Source organism: Anomaloglossus baeobatrachus, chromosome 1, assembly GCF_048569485.1.
Source record: "Anomaloglossus baeobatrachus isolate aAnoBae1 chromosome 1, aAnoBae1.hap1, whole genome shotgun sequence".
In the NCBI taxonomy this organism is placed as follows: domain Eukaryota; kingdom Metazoa; phylum Chordata; class Amphibia; order Anura; family Aromobatidae; genus Anomaloglossus; species Anomaloglossus baeobatrachus.
The window spans coordinates 872392497-872408595 of NC_134353.1; the positions used below are offsets into that span (position 1 = coordinate 872392497).

At 50.5% G+C, this 16099-nt stretch overlaps 1 protein-coding gene across 4 annotated transcripts in view; it reads right to left on the reverse strand.

Moving 5' to 3' along the window:
• KIF2A (kinesin family member 2A) overlaps nucleotides 1–16099 on the reverse strand; it is a 186389-nt gene that overhangs the window by 33102 nt on the left and 137188 nt on the right. For 2 of the 4 annotated variants that reach the window (XM_075326312.1, XM_075326303.1), the window contains exons 15-18: nucleotides 13253–13363; nucleotides 10401–10468; nucleotides 3541–3654; nucleotides 1396–1546 (exon numbers count right to left, since the gene is read on the reverse strand). In XM_075326312.1, the coding sequence (XP_075182427.1) occupies nucleotides 1396–1546; nucleotides 3541–3654; nucleotides 10401–10468; nucleotides 13253–13363 (444 nt within the window). The remainder of the gene's footprint in view (nucleotides 1–1395; nucleotides 1547–3540; nucleotides 3655–10400; nucleotides 10469–13252; nucleotides 13364–16099) is intronic. The other 2 variants (XM_075326328.1, XM_075326320.1) reach the window with 1 other exon arrangement.

A 16099-nucleotide genomic window follows, 5' to 3' on the forward strand; every position in this document is an offset into this window, starting at 1 on the left:
GGAAACCGGCGTCCCCTGTCCCTGACGATACTCAGCTCCATATCCAGCAGGTTCTCTGGGTCTGTGGATGGAGCCCGGTCTCAGTGCCTGGAGACCTGTAAGATCCCACTTCCTCAGAGCCCCTTCGGGGGATGGGGAAGGAAAACAGCATGTGGGCTCCAGCCTCCGTACCCGCAATGGGTACCTCAACCTTACAAACCGCAAGTGGGGTGAGAAGGGAGCATGCTGGGGGCCCTAGTATGGGCCCTCTTTTCTTCCATCCGATATAGTCAGCAGCTACTGCTGACTAAACAGTGGAGCTATGCGTGGATGTCTGACCTCCTTCGCACAAAGCAGAAAACTGGTGAGCCAGTGATCCCACTGGGGGTGTATAGCCAGAAGGGGAGGGGCCTTACACTTTTTAGTGTAATGCTTTGTGTGGCCTCCGGAGGGCAGTGCTATACACCCAATCGTCTGGGTCTCCCAATGGAGCGCCGAAGAAAAGACCTTTATTATAGTCACCTGTGAACGGTCTGGTCTGATGAGTGTCGCTGCTCTCGGTCCGGCACCTCCTCACCCTGTGCAGTCGCCATCCTCCTCCTCAGCTCTGTGTTAATGACGCCTCCTGCGTCAATCACAGAGAGGTCTGCATTGCTCTCCTGCGCATGCGCACTTTGATATGCCAGGCTGAGGGTAGAGCAAAGTACTGTAGTGCGCATGTGTGGGCGGTCCTTTGCTTGCACCTGTGCATTACAGTACTTTGCCCTCAGCAGGACAGACAAAAGTGGGCATGCTCAGGAGCGCAATGGCGGACACTGCGTGAATGACCTATGACGCATCATCCACACAGAGCTGGAAGGAAGAGAGGAGGCGCCAGACCAAACGCCCATTGGACCAGACCACTCCTTGGGTGAGTATAATAATGTTTTTCTACATTATACAGAGTGGCCTGGGCTCTTATATACAGTATTCTAGAATGCTGTATATAGGAGCTCACTGGTAATGGTCACAGGTTATAAGGGAAAATCCTGGGGACAGGTTCCCTTTAAGGCCAAGGTTGTATGACATGATTCGTGGGGTCTAGCACATATAAGAGGCCCCGAGGATGCCGGCGCAGAAGTGAGGTCTGCCCTGGTCCTGCTGCCAGAGACCATAGAACTGCTGGAACACTGCAGCACAGCATTGCTCAACTATACAAACAATCCCCTTAAAATGTGCATCCGCCAAGTCTGTAGATACAGTATGTGTCCCTCCTCATTCCAGCAGTGTGTTGTATTTACGGCTCAGGGCATTTTTTGGGTATTGTATATGAAACAACTCTGATGTCCCACTGTATGACGCAAGTTATAGGAGGCAGGGTACACAATGTACATGACTCAGTGGTGACATAACAGAGTCGCCTGCATATCCACTTACATTTTGTTCACATAACAGCTTGAGGTCATCTCTCTGGGGAGAACTGCCCACTCCCCAGTGCGACTCCAGGTCATCCAGCTGATTCTGGGCATGATGTAACATGGGGCGGAGGTCTCCTGCAGCGCTCGGGTCCACAGTCAGTTCCTTCACTCTGTAACGAGGAGCAGATCGTTAGCCTGAGGCTCAGATGGTTTTTCTTACTTGCCAGATGTTCAAGAAAAAAAAAAAAAATAGAATAAGCAACCACTAAAAAGAACGACCTTGAATGTATAACGTCAGCCGAAAGATCTCCTTGTTACAGAGCTGTGTCCTGTGCAGCAGCAGCACGCTCATCATCTGCCATGAATGATATAGTACTAATGGGGACGGGGGAATTATACAGGAATTATACAGGCTCTTCTCAAAGATCCTATTCCTTTTAGTGTTGGGATAGGGGGGCTTGGAGTTTTCAGACATACTTGAAGGGTTTTGCTTATATAAAAGTGTTTCACAGCTTATTCATCTGCAAGTTTCAGTTTTTCACTGCAATTTTACAAGATTTCACTCATTACTTGTTAGCGACACAGGTCAGACATGGACAATGGCCACTGCAATGAATGCTAGTAATGGAGAGCGGTGTATAACTCACATTCATTTAATTACAGGAGTGCGCCTTCTTTGGTACTTTTTTGGGCAATCCATTAAAAGGGATCTGTCAGCAGGTTTTTGCTATGTAATCTGAGAACAGCATGCTGTAGGGGTTATAAAACAAAAAACAACTGAGCTTCTCTTATCAGACTCTGTGCGGTTTACTTAAACTGAAGGTTTAATCACTTGGTGATTATCATTGCTGGTATTAGGTGGCTCCTGCAATGTTGTCCAAGACGTCCCCTGCCGTGATTGACACCCCACTAAGTACAATCTCTATTGAGAACCTGGCGTGCGCGGGGGGAGCACTCAGCTCTGCTAAATCTAAAGCCTATGATTATATCAGAACAGCTGCACCCAGTAATCTAAGTGATACATCATTGTATTGAGTCTCTTTCCCTACAATATACTGCTCTCAGATAGGGTAGCAAAAATCTGCTGACAGATTCCCTTTAAAAGGTGACCGGACTTTCAAGTAACTTTCAGAACGAACTGTCCTGTGTGTACATGAGGAACACTATATCTGACCATTTTGTGACATGTACCCTGTATATTCACCAGTTTTCCACTCTGCGCCTGTGGGAGACCAGCTGTGCCAGCTCCCATACACTACACACAGAGATTACTCTTTTTTTTTTAATTTCTTAGCCCACAGAGAGAAGCAGCATGGAGGGCAATATACAACAGTAATGATTAGGGTGGACATTAATCCAGCTATGGGGGGAGGTAAAAAGCTTGTTAGAAAGCTCCATACCATCTGTGTCTCCCTCTACTCCTCACTCCTTCTGCCCGCTCTATGGAGCATAATGGGCTCAGGACACCTCAGGGAGCTGGCAGTCAGTTCTCTCTGAGCAATACTGATTGGACTTGTGTTTTACTGGCAACGAGTCCAGGAGGCGACATGGGTGGGCAGGACAGCGATTTCGAAGAGAAGACATAAGAAAATGTGTAATAGTTGACTGTACTAGTGATCTATGCAATGTTTGTTGAAAGTAGGTTTCCATTTTAAGGAAATGTCCCAACAACTTCTACCCATAAGCACTATAAAGGCAAATATTCCTGAATATGGACCCCTTATATAGGGCCACAGAGAAGAGCAGCTGCAAAGAGTAGCTCCTGATTTGCCAGACTCGGCGCCATAGCTGCCTTGCTAGCTAAGATACAGAACTGAGGAAGGGGAAAGTAGGATCCGCTGCAATCACCTCGCCTTTTCAAAAATTGGCAGAAGCTTGTAAGTTCGGGCCCCACGTTGGGCGCCAATTAAAAAAAAATTGGCAGAAACTTAAACAATTTATATGCTGGAACAAGGAGATCTCTACACGCTGACGGCAACAAATAAACTCAAAACAAATAAAATGATCAAAAGTAAAATGTGTGCTACCAACTTATGATGAAATCTAGAAAAACATGCAACACGATAGTCAACTGAAAACGTGAGCAACAAATAAAAAAGGACAGTGCCAACGGCTGAGGCCACAAGTATAAATGAGTGCACATGACAAGATCTGAAGGAGAGACCTGGTGAGCGTAGGAGAGAAGTCGTCATACTCATAGGAAGGAGAGAGATCAGAGCGACCTCCGCTACCCTGAGAGAAGGGAATATCCGAAGGACTAATCCCAAATTCCTTTACCCTGGAGCCCGAGACACAGCAGGAAGATGAAGCAAAGTTTGGTAAGCAGAGAAGACATTTTAGCATTGTCCATACAGAAGACAGAGCAGAAGACCAAGAAATATCCACAATATGCTGCATCTAGATATCATTGTAGTATACAGAAATCTGAGCATGGCCTTGGGGAGTTCTGTCCACGAGCTTCAGCTGGCTCGGTGCACGAGTGCTGGGCATCAGCGAGAGATTAAGGTCTCTGCTAACCTGAAGCTCATGGACAGACTGGCAAAGCCAGGGCCAATGCTTCATTAGGCGTTTTACAGAATTACGTATAAGTCGGTGAAATAATGGAGACACATTGTTAGTAATCCCAAGATGTTTTCCTGACCTAAACTAAACAATCATGATTTGTGTATAGTTACATCTCAATACATGTTTCCATATCCATAGGGGAAGAAAGCCATAGTTCCCACCGTTACATGCTGCCGCTCTGATGAGGTCCACCATATTGGAAGTGGTGATGACATGACCACTAGTGACCTGACCAAAGAGGTCACCAACAGGTGGATCAGGAGGTCTTCACTTCCAGACCTTGGGAGACCAACAAGACAGCGGTGGAACAGATCCCGGTGGTAAGAATGAAGGGAATTTTGTTTACTTACCGTAAATTCCTTTTCTTCTAGCTCCTATTGGGAGACCCAGACAATTGGGTGTATAGCTTCTGCCTCCGGAGGCCACACAAAGTATTACACTTTAAAAGTGTAACCCCTCCCCTCTGCCTATACACCCTCCCGTGCATCACGGGCTCCTCAGTTTTGGTGCAAAAGCAGGAAGGAGGAAACTTATAAATTGGTCTAAGGTAAATTCAATCCGAAGGATGTTCGGAGAACTGAACCATGAACCAAAAGAACAATTCAACATGAACAACATGTGTACACAAAAGAACAACCAGCCCGAAGGGCACAGGGGCGGGTGCTGCGTCTCCCAATAGGAGCTAGAAGAAAAGGAATTTACGGTAAGTAAACAAAATTCCCTTCTTTGTCGCTCCATTGGGAGACCCAGACAATTGGGACGTCCAAAAGCAGTCCCTGGGTGGGTAAAAGAATACCTCGATAAAAAGAGCCGAAACGGCCCCCTCTTACAGGTGGGCAACCGCCGCCTGGAGGACTCGCCTGCCTAGACTGGCGTCTGCCGAAGCATAGGTATGCACCTGATAGTGTTTCGTGAAAGTGTGCAGACTAGACCAGGTAGCTGCCTGACACACCTGCTGAGCCGTAGCCCGGTGCCGCAATGCCCAGGACGCACCCATGGCTCTGGCAGAATGGGCTTTCAGCCCTGAAGGAATCGGAAGCCCAGAAGAACGGTAGGCTTCAAGAATCGGTTCCTTGATCCACCGAGCCAAGGTTGACTTGGAAGCCTGCGAACCCTTACGCTGGCCAGCGACAAGGACAAAGAGCGCATCTGAACGGCGCAGGGGCGCCGTGCGAGACACGTAGAACCGGAGTGCCCTCACTAGATCTAATGAGTGCAAATCCTTTTCACATTGGTGAATTGGATTAGGGCAAAATGAAGGTAAGGAGATATCCTGATTGAGATGAAAAGGGGATACCACCTTAGGGAGAAATTCCGGGACAGGACGCAGAACCACCTTATCCTGGTGAAACACCAGGAAGGGGGCTTTGCATGACAGCGCTGCAAGCTCCGACACTCTTCGGAGTGATGTAACTGCCACTAGAAATGCCACCTTCTGCGAAAGACGTGATAAAGAAACATCCCGCAGTGGCTCGAAAGGTGGTTTCTGAAGAGCCGTTAGCACCCTGTTAAGGTCCCAGGGTTCCAGCGGACGCTTGTTAGGTGGGACTATGTGGCAAACTCCCTGCAGGAACGTGCGGACCTGCGGAAGCCTGGCCAGGCACTTTTGAAAAAATACGGAGAGCGCCGATACTTGTCCCTTGAGAGAGCCGAGTGACAAACCCTTGTCCATTCCGGATTGAAGGAATGAAAGAAAAGTGGGTAAGGCAAACGGCCAGGGAGTAAACCCATTATCAGAGCACCAGGATAAGAAGATCCGCCAAGATCTGTAATAGATCTTGGCGGACGTTGGTTTCCTGGCCTGTCTCATAGTGGCAATGACATCCTGAGATAATCCTGAAGACGCTAGGAGCCAGGACTCAATGGCTACACAGTCAGGTTGAGGGCCACAGAATTCAGATGGAAAAACGGCCCTTATGACAGCAAGTCTGGGCGGTCTGGAAGCGCCCACGGTTGACCCACCGTGAGATGCCACAGATCCGGGTACCACGATCGCCTCGGCCAATCTGGAGCGACGAGAATGGCGCGACGACAGTCGGACCTGATCTTGCGTAACACTCTGGGCAGCATCGCCAGAGGAGGAAATACATAAGGCAGTCGAAACTGCGACCAATCCTGAACTAATTCGTCCGCCGCCAAAGCTCTGTGATCTTGGGAACGGGCCATGAATGCCGGGACTTTGTTGTTGTGTCGTGACGCCATGAGATCGACGTCCGGCGTTCCCCAGCGGCGACAGATCTCTCGAAACACGTCTGGGTGAAGAGACCATTCCCCCGCGTCCATTCCCTGACGACTGAGAAAATCTGCTTCCCAGTTTTCTACGCCCGGGATGTAAACTGCGGAGATCGTGGAGGCTGTGGCTTCCACCCACTGCAGAATCCGCCTGACTTCCTGGAAGGCCTGACGACTGCGAGTGCCGCCCTGGTGGTTGATGTATGCGACGGCAGTGGCGTTGTCCGACTGTATACGGATCTGTCTGCCCTCCAGCCACCGATGGAAAGCCAATAGGGCTAGATACACTGCCCTTATCTCCAGAACATTGATCTGAAGGTAAGACTCTACCGGAGTCCAGGTTCCCTGAGCCCTGTGGTGGAGGAAAACCGCTCCCCACCCTGACAGGCTCGCGTCCGTGGTGACCACAGCCCAGGTTGGGGGTAGGAAGGATTTTCCTAGCGATAGAGAATTGGGAAGGAGCCACCACTCAAGAGACGTCTTGGTTGCAAGGGACAGAGAGACGTTCCTGTCGAGGGAAGTCGACCTCCTGTCCCATTTGCGGAGAATGTCCCATTGGAGTGGCCGCAGATGGAATTGCGCGAACGGCACTGCCTCCATCTTCCCCAGGAAGTGCATGAGGCGCCTCAAGGGGTGTGACTGACCCCGAAGAAGAGAATGCACCCCTGCCTGCAGAGAAAGCTGTTTGTCCAGCGGTAGCTTGACTACCGCTGACTGTGTATGAAACTCCATCCCGAGGTAAGTCAGTGATTGGGTCGGTCTCAACTTGGATTTTGGGAAGTTGATTATCCACCCGAACTGCTGGAGAGTCGCCAGAGCGACGGTAAGGCTGTGTTGACACGCCACCCGAGAAGGTGCCCTGACTAGAAGATCGTCTAAGTAGGGAATCACCGAGTGGCCCTGAGAGTGAAGGACCGCCACAACGGATGCCATGACTTTGGTGAACACCCGTGGGGCTGTCGCCAGGCCGAAAGGCAATGCCACGAACTGAAGGTGTTCGTCCCCGATGGCGAAACGAAAGAAGCGGTGATGTTCGTGTGCGATCGGCACATGGAGATAAGCATCCTTGATGTCGATCGATGCTAGGAAGTCTCCTTCTGACATCGAGGCGATGACCGAGCGGAGAGATTCCATCCGAAACCGTCTGGTGCTCACATGTCTGTTGAGTAGTTTGAGGTCCAGAACGGGACGGAATGATCCGTCCTTCTTTGGCACCACGAACAAGTTGGAGTAAAAGCCGCGACCATGTTCCTGAGGGGGAACAGGGATCACAACTCCTTCTGTCTTCAGAGCGTCCACTGCCTGAAAAAGTGCGTCGGCCCGAGAGGGGGGCGGAGAGGTTCTGAAGAAACGAGTCGGAGGACGAGAGCTGAACTCTATCCTGTAACCGTGAGACAGAATGTCTCTCACCCATCGGTCTTGAACATGTGGCCACCAGGCGTCGCAAAAGCGGGAGAGCCTGCCACCGACCGAGGATGCGGTTCAGGGATGCCGAGAGTCATGAGGAGGCCACCTTGGAGGCAGTGCCTCCGGCGGCCTTTTGGGGGCGTGACTTAGACCGCCACGCATAGGAGGTCCTCTGGCCTTTCTCCGGCCTGCTGGACGAAGAGGATTGGGACTTGGCGGAGGGGCGAAAGGACCGAAACCTCGATTGAATTTTCCGTTGCTGAGGTCTCTTAGGTTTGGACTGGGGTAAGGAGGAGTCCTTTCCCTTGGATTCCTTAATAATCTCATCCAATCGTTCGCCAAACAAACAGTCGCCAGAAAACGGCAAACCGGTTAAGAACCTCTTGGAGGCCGAGTCTGCCTTCCATTCGCGCAGCCACACGGCCCTGCGGACTGCCACAGAATTAGTGGATGCCACCGCTGTACGGCTAGCAGAGTCTAGGACTGCGTTCATGGCGTAGGAAGAAAAAGCTGACGCTTGAGAAGTCAGAGACGCAACCTGCGGAGCAGAATTACGTGTGACTGCATTAATCTCAGCCAGACAAGCTGAGATAGCTTGGAGTGCCCACACGGCTGCAAAGGCCGGGGCAAAAGACGCGCCCGTGGCTTCATAGATGGACTTCACCAGGAGCTCTATCTGCCTGTCAGTGGCATCTTTTAGCGATGAACCATCTGCAACCGATACCACAGATCTAGCCGCCAATCTAGAGACTGGAGGATCCACCTTGGGACATTGAGCCCAACCCTTAACTACGTCAGAGGGGAAGGGGTAACGCGTGTCAGTGAGGCACTTAGTAAAGCGCTTGTCCGGAACTGCTCTGGGCTTCTGGACAGCATCTCTGAAGTTAGAGTGATCGAAAAACGCACTCCGTGTACGTTTAGGGAACCGAAACTGGTGTTTCTCCTGCTGAGAAGCCGACTCCTCTACAGGTGGAGGCGGGGGAGACAGATCTAACACCTGGTTGATGGACGAGATAAGATCATTTACTAAGGCGTCCCCTTCAGGTGTATCAAGATTGAGGGCAACGTCAGGTTCAGAGCCCTGAGCTGCGACGTCCGCCTCGTCCTCCAGAGAGTCCTCAAGCTGGGAACCCGAGCAGCGTGAAGAAGTCGGGGAAGATTCCCAGCGAGCCCGCCTAGCCGGTCTGGGACTGTGGTCCGGGCAGGAGTCCTCCGCGTGGGACCTAGGGCCCAACCTGGGAGCGCGCTGCGGCGCGGACCGAGAGGGGCCTGGAGGAGACGAGCCAACAGGGGCTGGGGCCTGTGTAAGGACCGGTCTGGACTGCAAAGCTTCTAGCAGCTTTGCAGACCATTTGTCCATAGACTGAGCCATGGATTGTGAAAGTGACTCAGAGAGTTTCTCAGCAAAAGCAGCAAACTCTATCCCTGCCGCCTGGACAGGGGGAGCAGGGGGGGTCTACATGAGCCGAGGGGTCCACTAGTGACCGAGGCTCCGGCTGAGCAAGTGAAACAGGGGTCGAGCATTGCTCACAGTGAGGGTAGGTGGAACCCGCAGGTAACATAGCCCCACAAGAGGTACAGGTCGCAAAAAAACCCTGTGCCTTAGCACCTTTGCTCCTTGTGGACGACATGCTGTTGTCTCCTAGGAGAGTGATCACTGAGGGTATATGGGAAAGGGTATACAGCCCGACCGAACAGAAAAATATATATATCTATTCCGGCACCCTATGGGGGACCAGCACCGGGTGACCGGTGTGGCTTACCGACCGCTAAAAAGCGGAGTGTGTGTCCTCCAGATTCCCTGCCTTAGGTCTCCCAGAGCTGCAGAGCTCTTCCCTGATAATCCTCCACCGGCAGAATGCCAAAAACATGGCTGCCGGAGCTCTCAGGGGAGGAGTGGAGCCGTGGGCGGTGCTAGAAAAAGTGCGGGAATCTGGGGTCCCCACAGTGATCAGTGAGGGGGGAGGAAACATACAGGATGCTCCGGCCCTCACATCCGACGTCAGGTCGGCCGTCCCGCCCTTACCCCTGACAGGCAGGCCCGGGGGCGGGATTTTTGCTACTAGGCCGCGATGAAGCCGGGGACTAAATTTAAGACCGCGGCCGACAAGCAGGCGCGGTCGGCGCGGAAGTCCGCCGGTCTTCACAAATCAGCAGCTGCTGCAGCATCCGGGAAGAAGGCGCTCCATGCACAGTCCCCATGGGGACACAGAGTACCTTAGAGATGCAGGGCCCGGTCCCTGAGGATGAATAGACTCCTGTCCAGCAGATTCCCACAGGGGCTGCGGAGGGAGCCCGGTCCCAGTGAATGGATGACCGGTCAGGATCCCACTTCTCCCAGAGCCACTAAGGGATGGTGAAGGAAAAACAGCATGAGGCTCCGGCCTTTGTACCCGCAATGGGTACCTCAACCTTAACAGCACCGCCGACATAGTGGAGTGAGAAGGGAACATGCCGGGGGCCCCGTGGGGGTCCTCTTTTCTTCCAACCGATATAACTAATCTGAGAATGCATGAGTGGATGTGTGCCTCCTTCCACACAAAGCATAAAACTGAGGAGCCCGTGATGCACGGGAGGGTGTATAGGCAGAGGGGAGGGGTTACACTTTTAAAGTGTAATACTTTGTGTGGCCTCCGGAGGCAGAAGCTATACACCCAATTGTCTGGGTCTCCCAATGGAGCGACAAAGAAAGATTTTTTTTTTTCTGTGGACGTCCTTCCATTGGTAACTTAATTCCACAGCGTAAAACCCTGTTAATACATGGCACATGGTACAGGTCATTTTTACGAAAGTACTGCTCATATGGTGCTGAAGAATTACCTGTTTGCATATCTTAAGGTGTTTAAGGTATTTTCACAAGATGCCATTCCAGGAGATATAGTAGCGATCTACAAGTAAATGCACAATTATTCATTGTCAAATGTTGAGAGATGTTTCCGGTTTTATTCAAATAGAGCCTTGTTATTGTCTAATCAAAATTGGCAACATCCTAATACAGAACAAGGTAAAAAAAATAAAAAATTGTGCAACGCGAGGTGGTGCGCAAAAACGTGGTGAACGCGGAACGCAAAAACGTGATTTCTGGCATTTTCACGCTATTTTAGCCCCAGCTTTGATAAAGTGGGGAAGCTATGGCGAGACGGGGTACTACGACCCTCGTTCGCCAAATTCACAACAAGCAGTGGCTGGAGTGAGATTTGTGGAGAGGCACACACCACTACGCACCTTACCTGATTCATTAAGAAGAGCACACCACTACGCACCTTACCCGATTCATTAAGAGCACACCACTACGCACCTTACCCGATTCATTAAGAAGAGCACACCACTACGCACCTTACCCGATTCATTAAGAAGAGCACACCACTACGCACCTTACCCAATTCATTAAGAAGAGCACACTACTACACTCCTTACCTGATTCATTAAGAAGAGCACACCACTACGCACCTTACCCGATTCATTAAGAAGAGCACACCACTACGCACCTTACCCGATTCATTAAGAAGAGCACACCACTACGCACCTTACCCGATTCATTAAGAAGAGCACACCACTACGCACCTTACCCGATTCATTAAGAAGAGCACACTACTACACTCCTTACCTGATTCATTAAGAAGAGCACACCACTACACGCCTTACCCGATTCATTAAGAAGAGCACACCACTACGCGCCTTACCCGATTCATTAAGAGGAGCACACCACTACACGCCTTACCCGATTCCTTAAGAGCACACCACTACACGCCTTACCCGATTCATTAAGAAGAGCACACCACTACGCACCTTACCCGATTCATTAAGAAGAGCACACCACTACACGCCTTACCCGATTCATTAAGAAGAGCACACCACTACACACCTTACCCGATTCATTAAAAAGAGCACACCACTACGCACCTTACCCGATTCATTAAGAAGAGCACACCACTACACGCCTTACCCGATTCATTAAGAAGAGCACACCACTACGCGCCTTACCCGATTCATTAAGAAGAACACACCACTACGCACCTTACCCGATTCATTAAGAGCACACCACTACGCGCCTTACCCGATTCATTAAGAAGAGCACACCACTACGCGCCTTACCCGATTCATTAAGAAGAGCACACCACTACGCGCCTTACCCGATCCATTAAGAAGAGCACACCACTACACGCCTTACCTGATTCATTAAGAAGAGCACACCACTACGTGCCTTACCTGATCCATTAAGAAGAGCACACCACTACACGCCTTACCTGATCCATTAAGAGCACACCACTACACGCCTTACCTGATTCATTAAGAGGCGCACACCACTACACGCCTTACCTGATTCATTAAGAAGAGCACACCACTACGCGCCTACCCGATTCATTAAGAAGCGCACACCACTACGCACCTTACCCGATTCATTAAGAGGCGCACACCACTACGCACCTTACCCGATTCATTAACAGGTGTGCGCTCCAACATGGCCCATCATTAAGAGTGGAGAGAGAATCGTTGGCCTTTATGAATCACCCCCTTTTGTTTTACCTTCAAAAGGTATTTATTGGCTTTTGTAAGCAAAAGTTGGCAACAACCTACCAAATAAAAGCCCTCGCGGGAGGAACACAAACATATTGAAGCTAGTGTATACAGAATTTGCCCAATCCGATGTGCTCAGATGATATACAGAAATACACCAAGGTTGTAATGACAGAGCTGTGTGACATTACAAGGTGTCAGGAGTAGAGCGGAGATTACAAACAGCTTCAGCTTTCATCTCACAACAGTCAGTGTGGGGGGTGAGTGAAATATATCAGTGCTGAAAGCTGAGAGGAGAACCGCAGCTGCAGAGGTGTTTGTAATGTGGTGAAAGCTCTGCTCTACTGCCCCTCTCGAGCGCTGGCTGCGAGATGAAAGCTGAAATATGTATGTAATTACACTCCGCTCATGGCACTTTGATCTCACTGCAGAGCTGTATGTTATTACAGTGAGGAGAGCAGACTGTTACATGTCTCGCACAGCAAACAGCCTGTTGTAGACTACTGTGGGTGTGTGTTCTTTTCCCCTGTATGGATTTTAGCTATTGGTGCAGAAAATCCAGAACAAATCTGTTCCATGTGTATTTCTCCTTATATTTGTGTGGGGTTTAATGCCGCTGTATGCGCAGGTTTTCATTCACTGACCACATACAGATCTCGAAACTGGGAAGAAACTGAAAACAAAAGGCCAGATTCATCAAAACGTTTTAATCAAAATTCTGGAGTAAAAAACTTTGAAAAGTCACAGAGTTGTGCCGGAATGCCAGGTTGTATGAAACTTTGAGCATTTATATGTTCTCACGCCATTTTTGTCCAGCGCTGACAAAGTGGGAGATACTGGGGCAAAACCGGGATGTTACAACTCCTGCTGGTCAAGCTTATGACAAGCAATGGCCCAAATCTTACTCCAGTCCACTTGTGGATTGTGGCGAGGTGCACACGAACGTGTATGCTACATTTCAGATGCTCCGGATTCATTGGGCACATATGCCTCTTAATGAACTGAGAGGGTCTGACGTCAGAATGTCCCCCTCATTAAGACAGACCGGTCGGGGTGGGGGGAATCCTTGCACAAATGTGGCTCATTTACAGCCTTTCATTGCTAGCCATTCTAAAAGGGACAGAAGTGCTGAGTTTTAGAGAGTTGAGGCTTACCATGCAGGTACGGGAGTTTTCCCCAATAAAGGAGTCCCGCAGGACTTGGGTCAGTTTACTAGCCCTGAATGGCGTATGAGGCTTGTTCCGACCCAAAGCTCGGATGCATTCCTGAAGACATAAAGAAGAAGCAGATCATCTATGGAGAAACAAATCCAGCATTTGGGTGACAATTGATTAAATAAACACTTTCCAGGATGAGACAGCAATGCATCATTGTCATGTCGTACTCAACACATTTCTGATTAACCCCTTGAGACGTGGCCATTTTTTGCGTTATGGGTTCAATAATCTTATATTTTAATAAATTGAACCTTTACAGAGTTTGTTTTATTAGTACTCATAGGGGACTTAAACCCAACTGACTTAAAGGGAACCTGTCACTAGATTTGGGGCCTATAAGCTGCAGCCACCACCAGTGGACTCTTGTATACAGCATTCTAACATGGTGTATATAAGAGCCCAGGCCGCTGTGTAGAACGTAAAGAAGGGAATTTTGTTTACTTACCGTAAATTCCTTTTCTTCTAGCTCCTATTGGGAGACCCAGACAATTAGGGTGTATAGCTTCTGCCTCCGGAGGCCACACAAAGTATTACACTTTAAAAAGTGTAACCCCTCCCCTCTGCCTATACACCCTCCCGTGGATCACGGGCTCCTCAGTTTTGGTGCAAAAGCAGGAAGGAGAAGACTTATGAATTGGTCTAGGGTAAATTCAATCCGAAGGATGTTCGGAGAACTGAACCATGAATCAAAAGAACAATTCAACATGAACAACATGTGTACACAAAAAAACAACCAGCCCGAAGGGTACAGGGGCGGGTGCTGGGTCTCCCAATAGGAGCTAGAAGAAAAGGAATTTACGGTAAGTAAACAAAATTCCCTTCTTTGTCGCTCCATTGGGAGACCCAGACAATTTGGACGTCCAAGAGCAGTCCCTGTGTGGGTAAAAGAATACCTCAATAAAAAGAGCCGAAAAAACGGCCCCCTCTTACAGGTGGGCAACCGCCGCCTGAAGGACTCGCCTACCTAGACTGGCGTCTGCCGAAGCATAGGTATGCACTTGATAGTGTTTCGTGAAAGTGTGCAGACTAGACCACGTAGCTGCCTGACACACCTGCTGAGCCGTAGCCCGGTGCCGCAATGCCCAGGACGCACCCACGGCTCTGGTAGAATGGGCTTTCAGCCCTGAAGGAAGCGGAAGCCCAGAAGAACGGTAGGCTTCGAGAATCGGTTCCTTGATCCACCGAGCCAAGGTTGACTTGGAAGCCTGAGAGCCCTTACGCTGGCCAGCGACAAGGACAAAGAGCGCATCTGAACGACGCAGGGGCGCCGTGCGAGACACGTAGAGCCGGAGTGCTCTCACAAGATCCAAAGAGTGCAAATCCTTTTCACACTGGTGAATTGGATTAGGGCAAAATGAAGGCAAGGAGATATTCTGATTGAGATGAAAAGGGGATACCACCTTAGGGAGAAATTCCGGGACTGGACGCAGAACCACCTTATCCTGGTGAAACACCAGGAAGGGGGCTTTGCATGACAGCGCTGCTAGCTCAGACACTCTCCGAAGTGATGTGACTGCCACTAGGAAGGCCACCTTCTGCGAAAGACGTGATAGAGAGACATCCCGCAGCGGCTCGAAAGGTGGTTTCTGAAGAGCCGTTAGCACCCTGTTAAGGTCCCAGGGTTCCAGCGGACGCTTGTAAGGTGGGACTATGTGGCAAACTCCCTGCAGGAACGTGCGGACCTGCGGAAGCCTGGCTAGGCGCTTTTGAAAAAACACGGAGAGCGCCAATACTTGGCCCTTGAGATAGCCAAGTGACAAACCCTTGTCCATTCCGGATTGAAGGAATGAAAGAAAAGTGGGTAAGGCAAACGGCCATGGAGTAAAACCGTTATTAGCGCACCAGGATAGGAAGATTTGCCAAGACCTATAATAGATCTTGGCGGACGTAGGCTTCCTGGCCTGTCTCATGGTGGCAATGACATCCTGAGATAACCCTGAAGACGCTAGGAGCCAGGACTCAATGGCCACACAGTCAGGTTGAGGGCCACAGAATTCAGATAGAAAAACGGGCCTTGTGACAGCAAGTCTGGGCGGTCTGGAAGCGCCCACGGTTGACCCACCGTGAGATGCCACAGATCCGGGTACCACGACCGCCTCGGCCAGTCTGGAGCGACGAGAATGGCGCGACGGCAGTCGGACCTGATCTTGCGTAACACTCTGGGCAGCATCGCCAGAGGAGGAAACACATAAGGCAGTCGAAACTGCGACCAATCCTGAACTAACGCGTCCGCCGCCAGAGCTCTGTGATCCTGAGACCGTGCCATGAATGCCGGGACTTTGTTGTTGTGCCGTGACGCCATGAGATCGACGTCCGGCGTTCCCCAGCGGCGACAGATCTCTCGAAACATGTCTGGGTGCAGAGACCATTCCCCCGCGTCCATGCCCTGACGACTGAGAAAATCTGCTTCCCAGTTTTCTACGCCCGGGATGTGAACTGCGGAGATGGTGGAAGCTGTGGCTTCCACCCACTGCAGAATCTGTCGGACTTCCTGGAAGGCTTGACGACTGCGAGTGCCGCCTTGGTGGTTGATGTATGCGACGGCAGTGGCGTTGTCCGACTGGATACGGATCTGCCTGCCCTCCAGCCACCGATGAAAAGCCAATAGGGCTAGATATACTGCCCTTATCTCCAGAATATTGATCTGAAGGGATGACTATCGGAGTCCAGGTTCCCTGAGCCCTGTGGTGGAGAAAAACCGCTCCCCACCCTGACAGGCTCGCGTCCGTGGTGACCACAGCCCAGGTTGGGGGTAGGAAGGATTTTCCCTGCGACAGAGAGTTG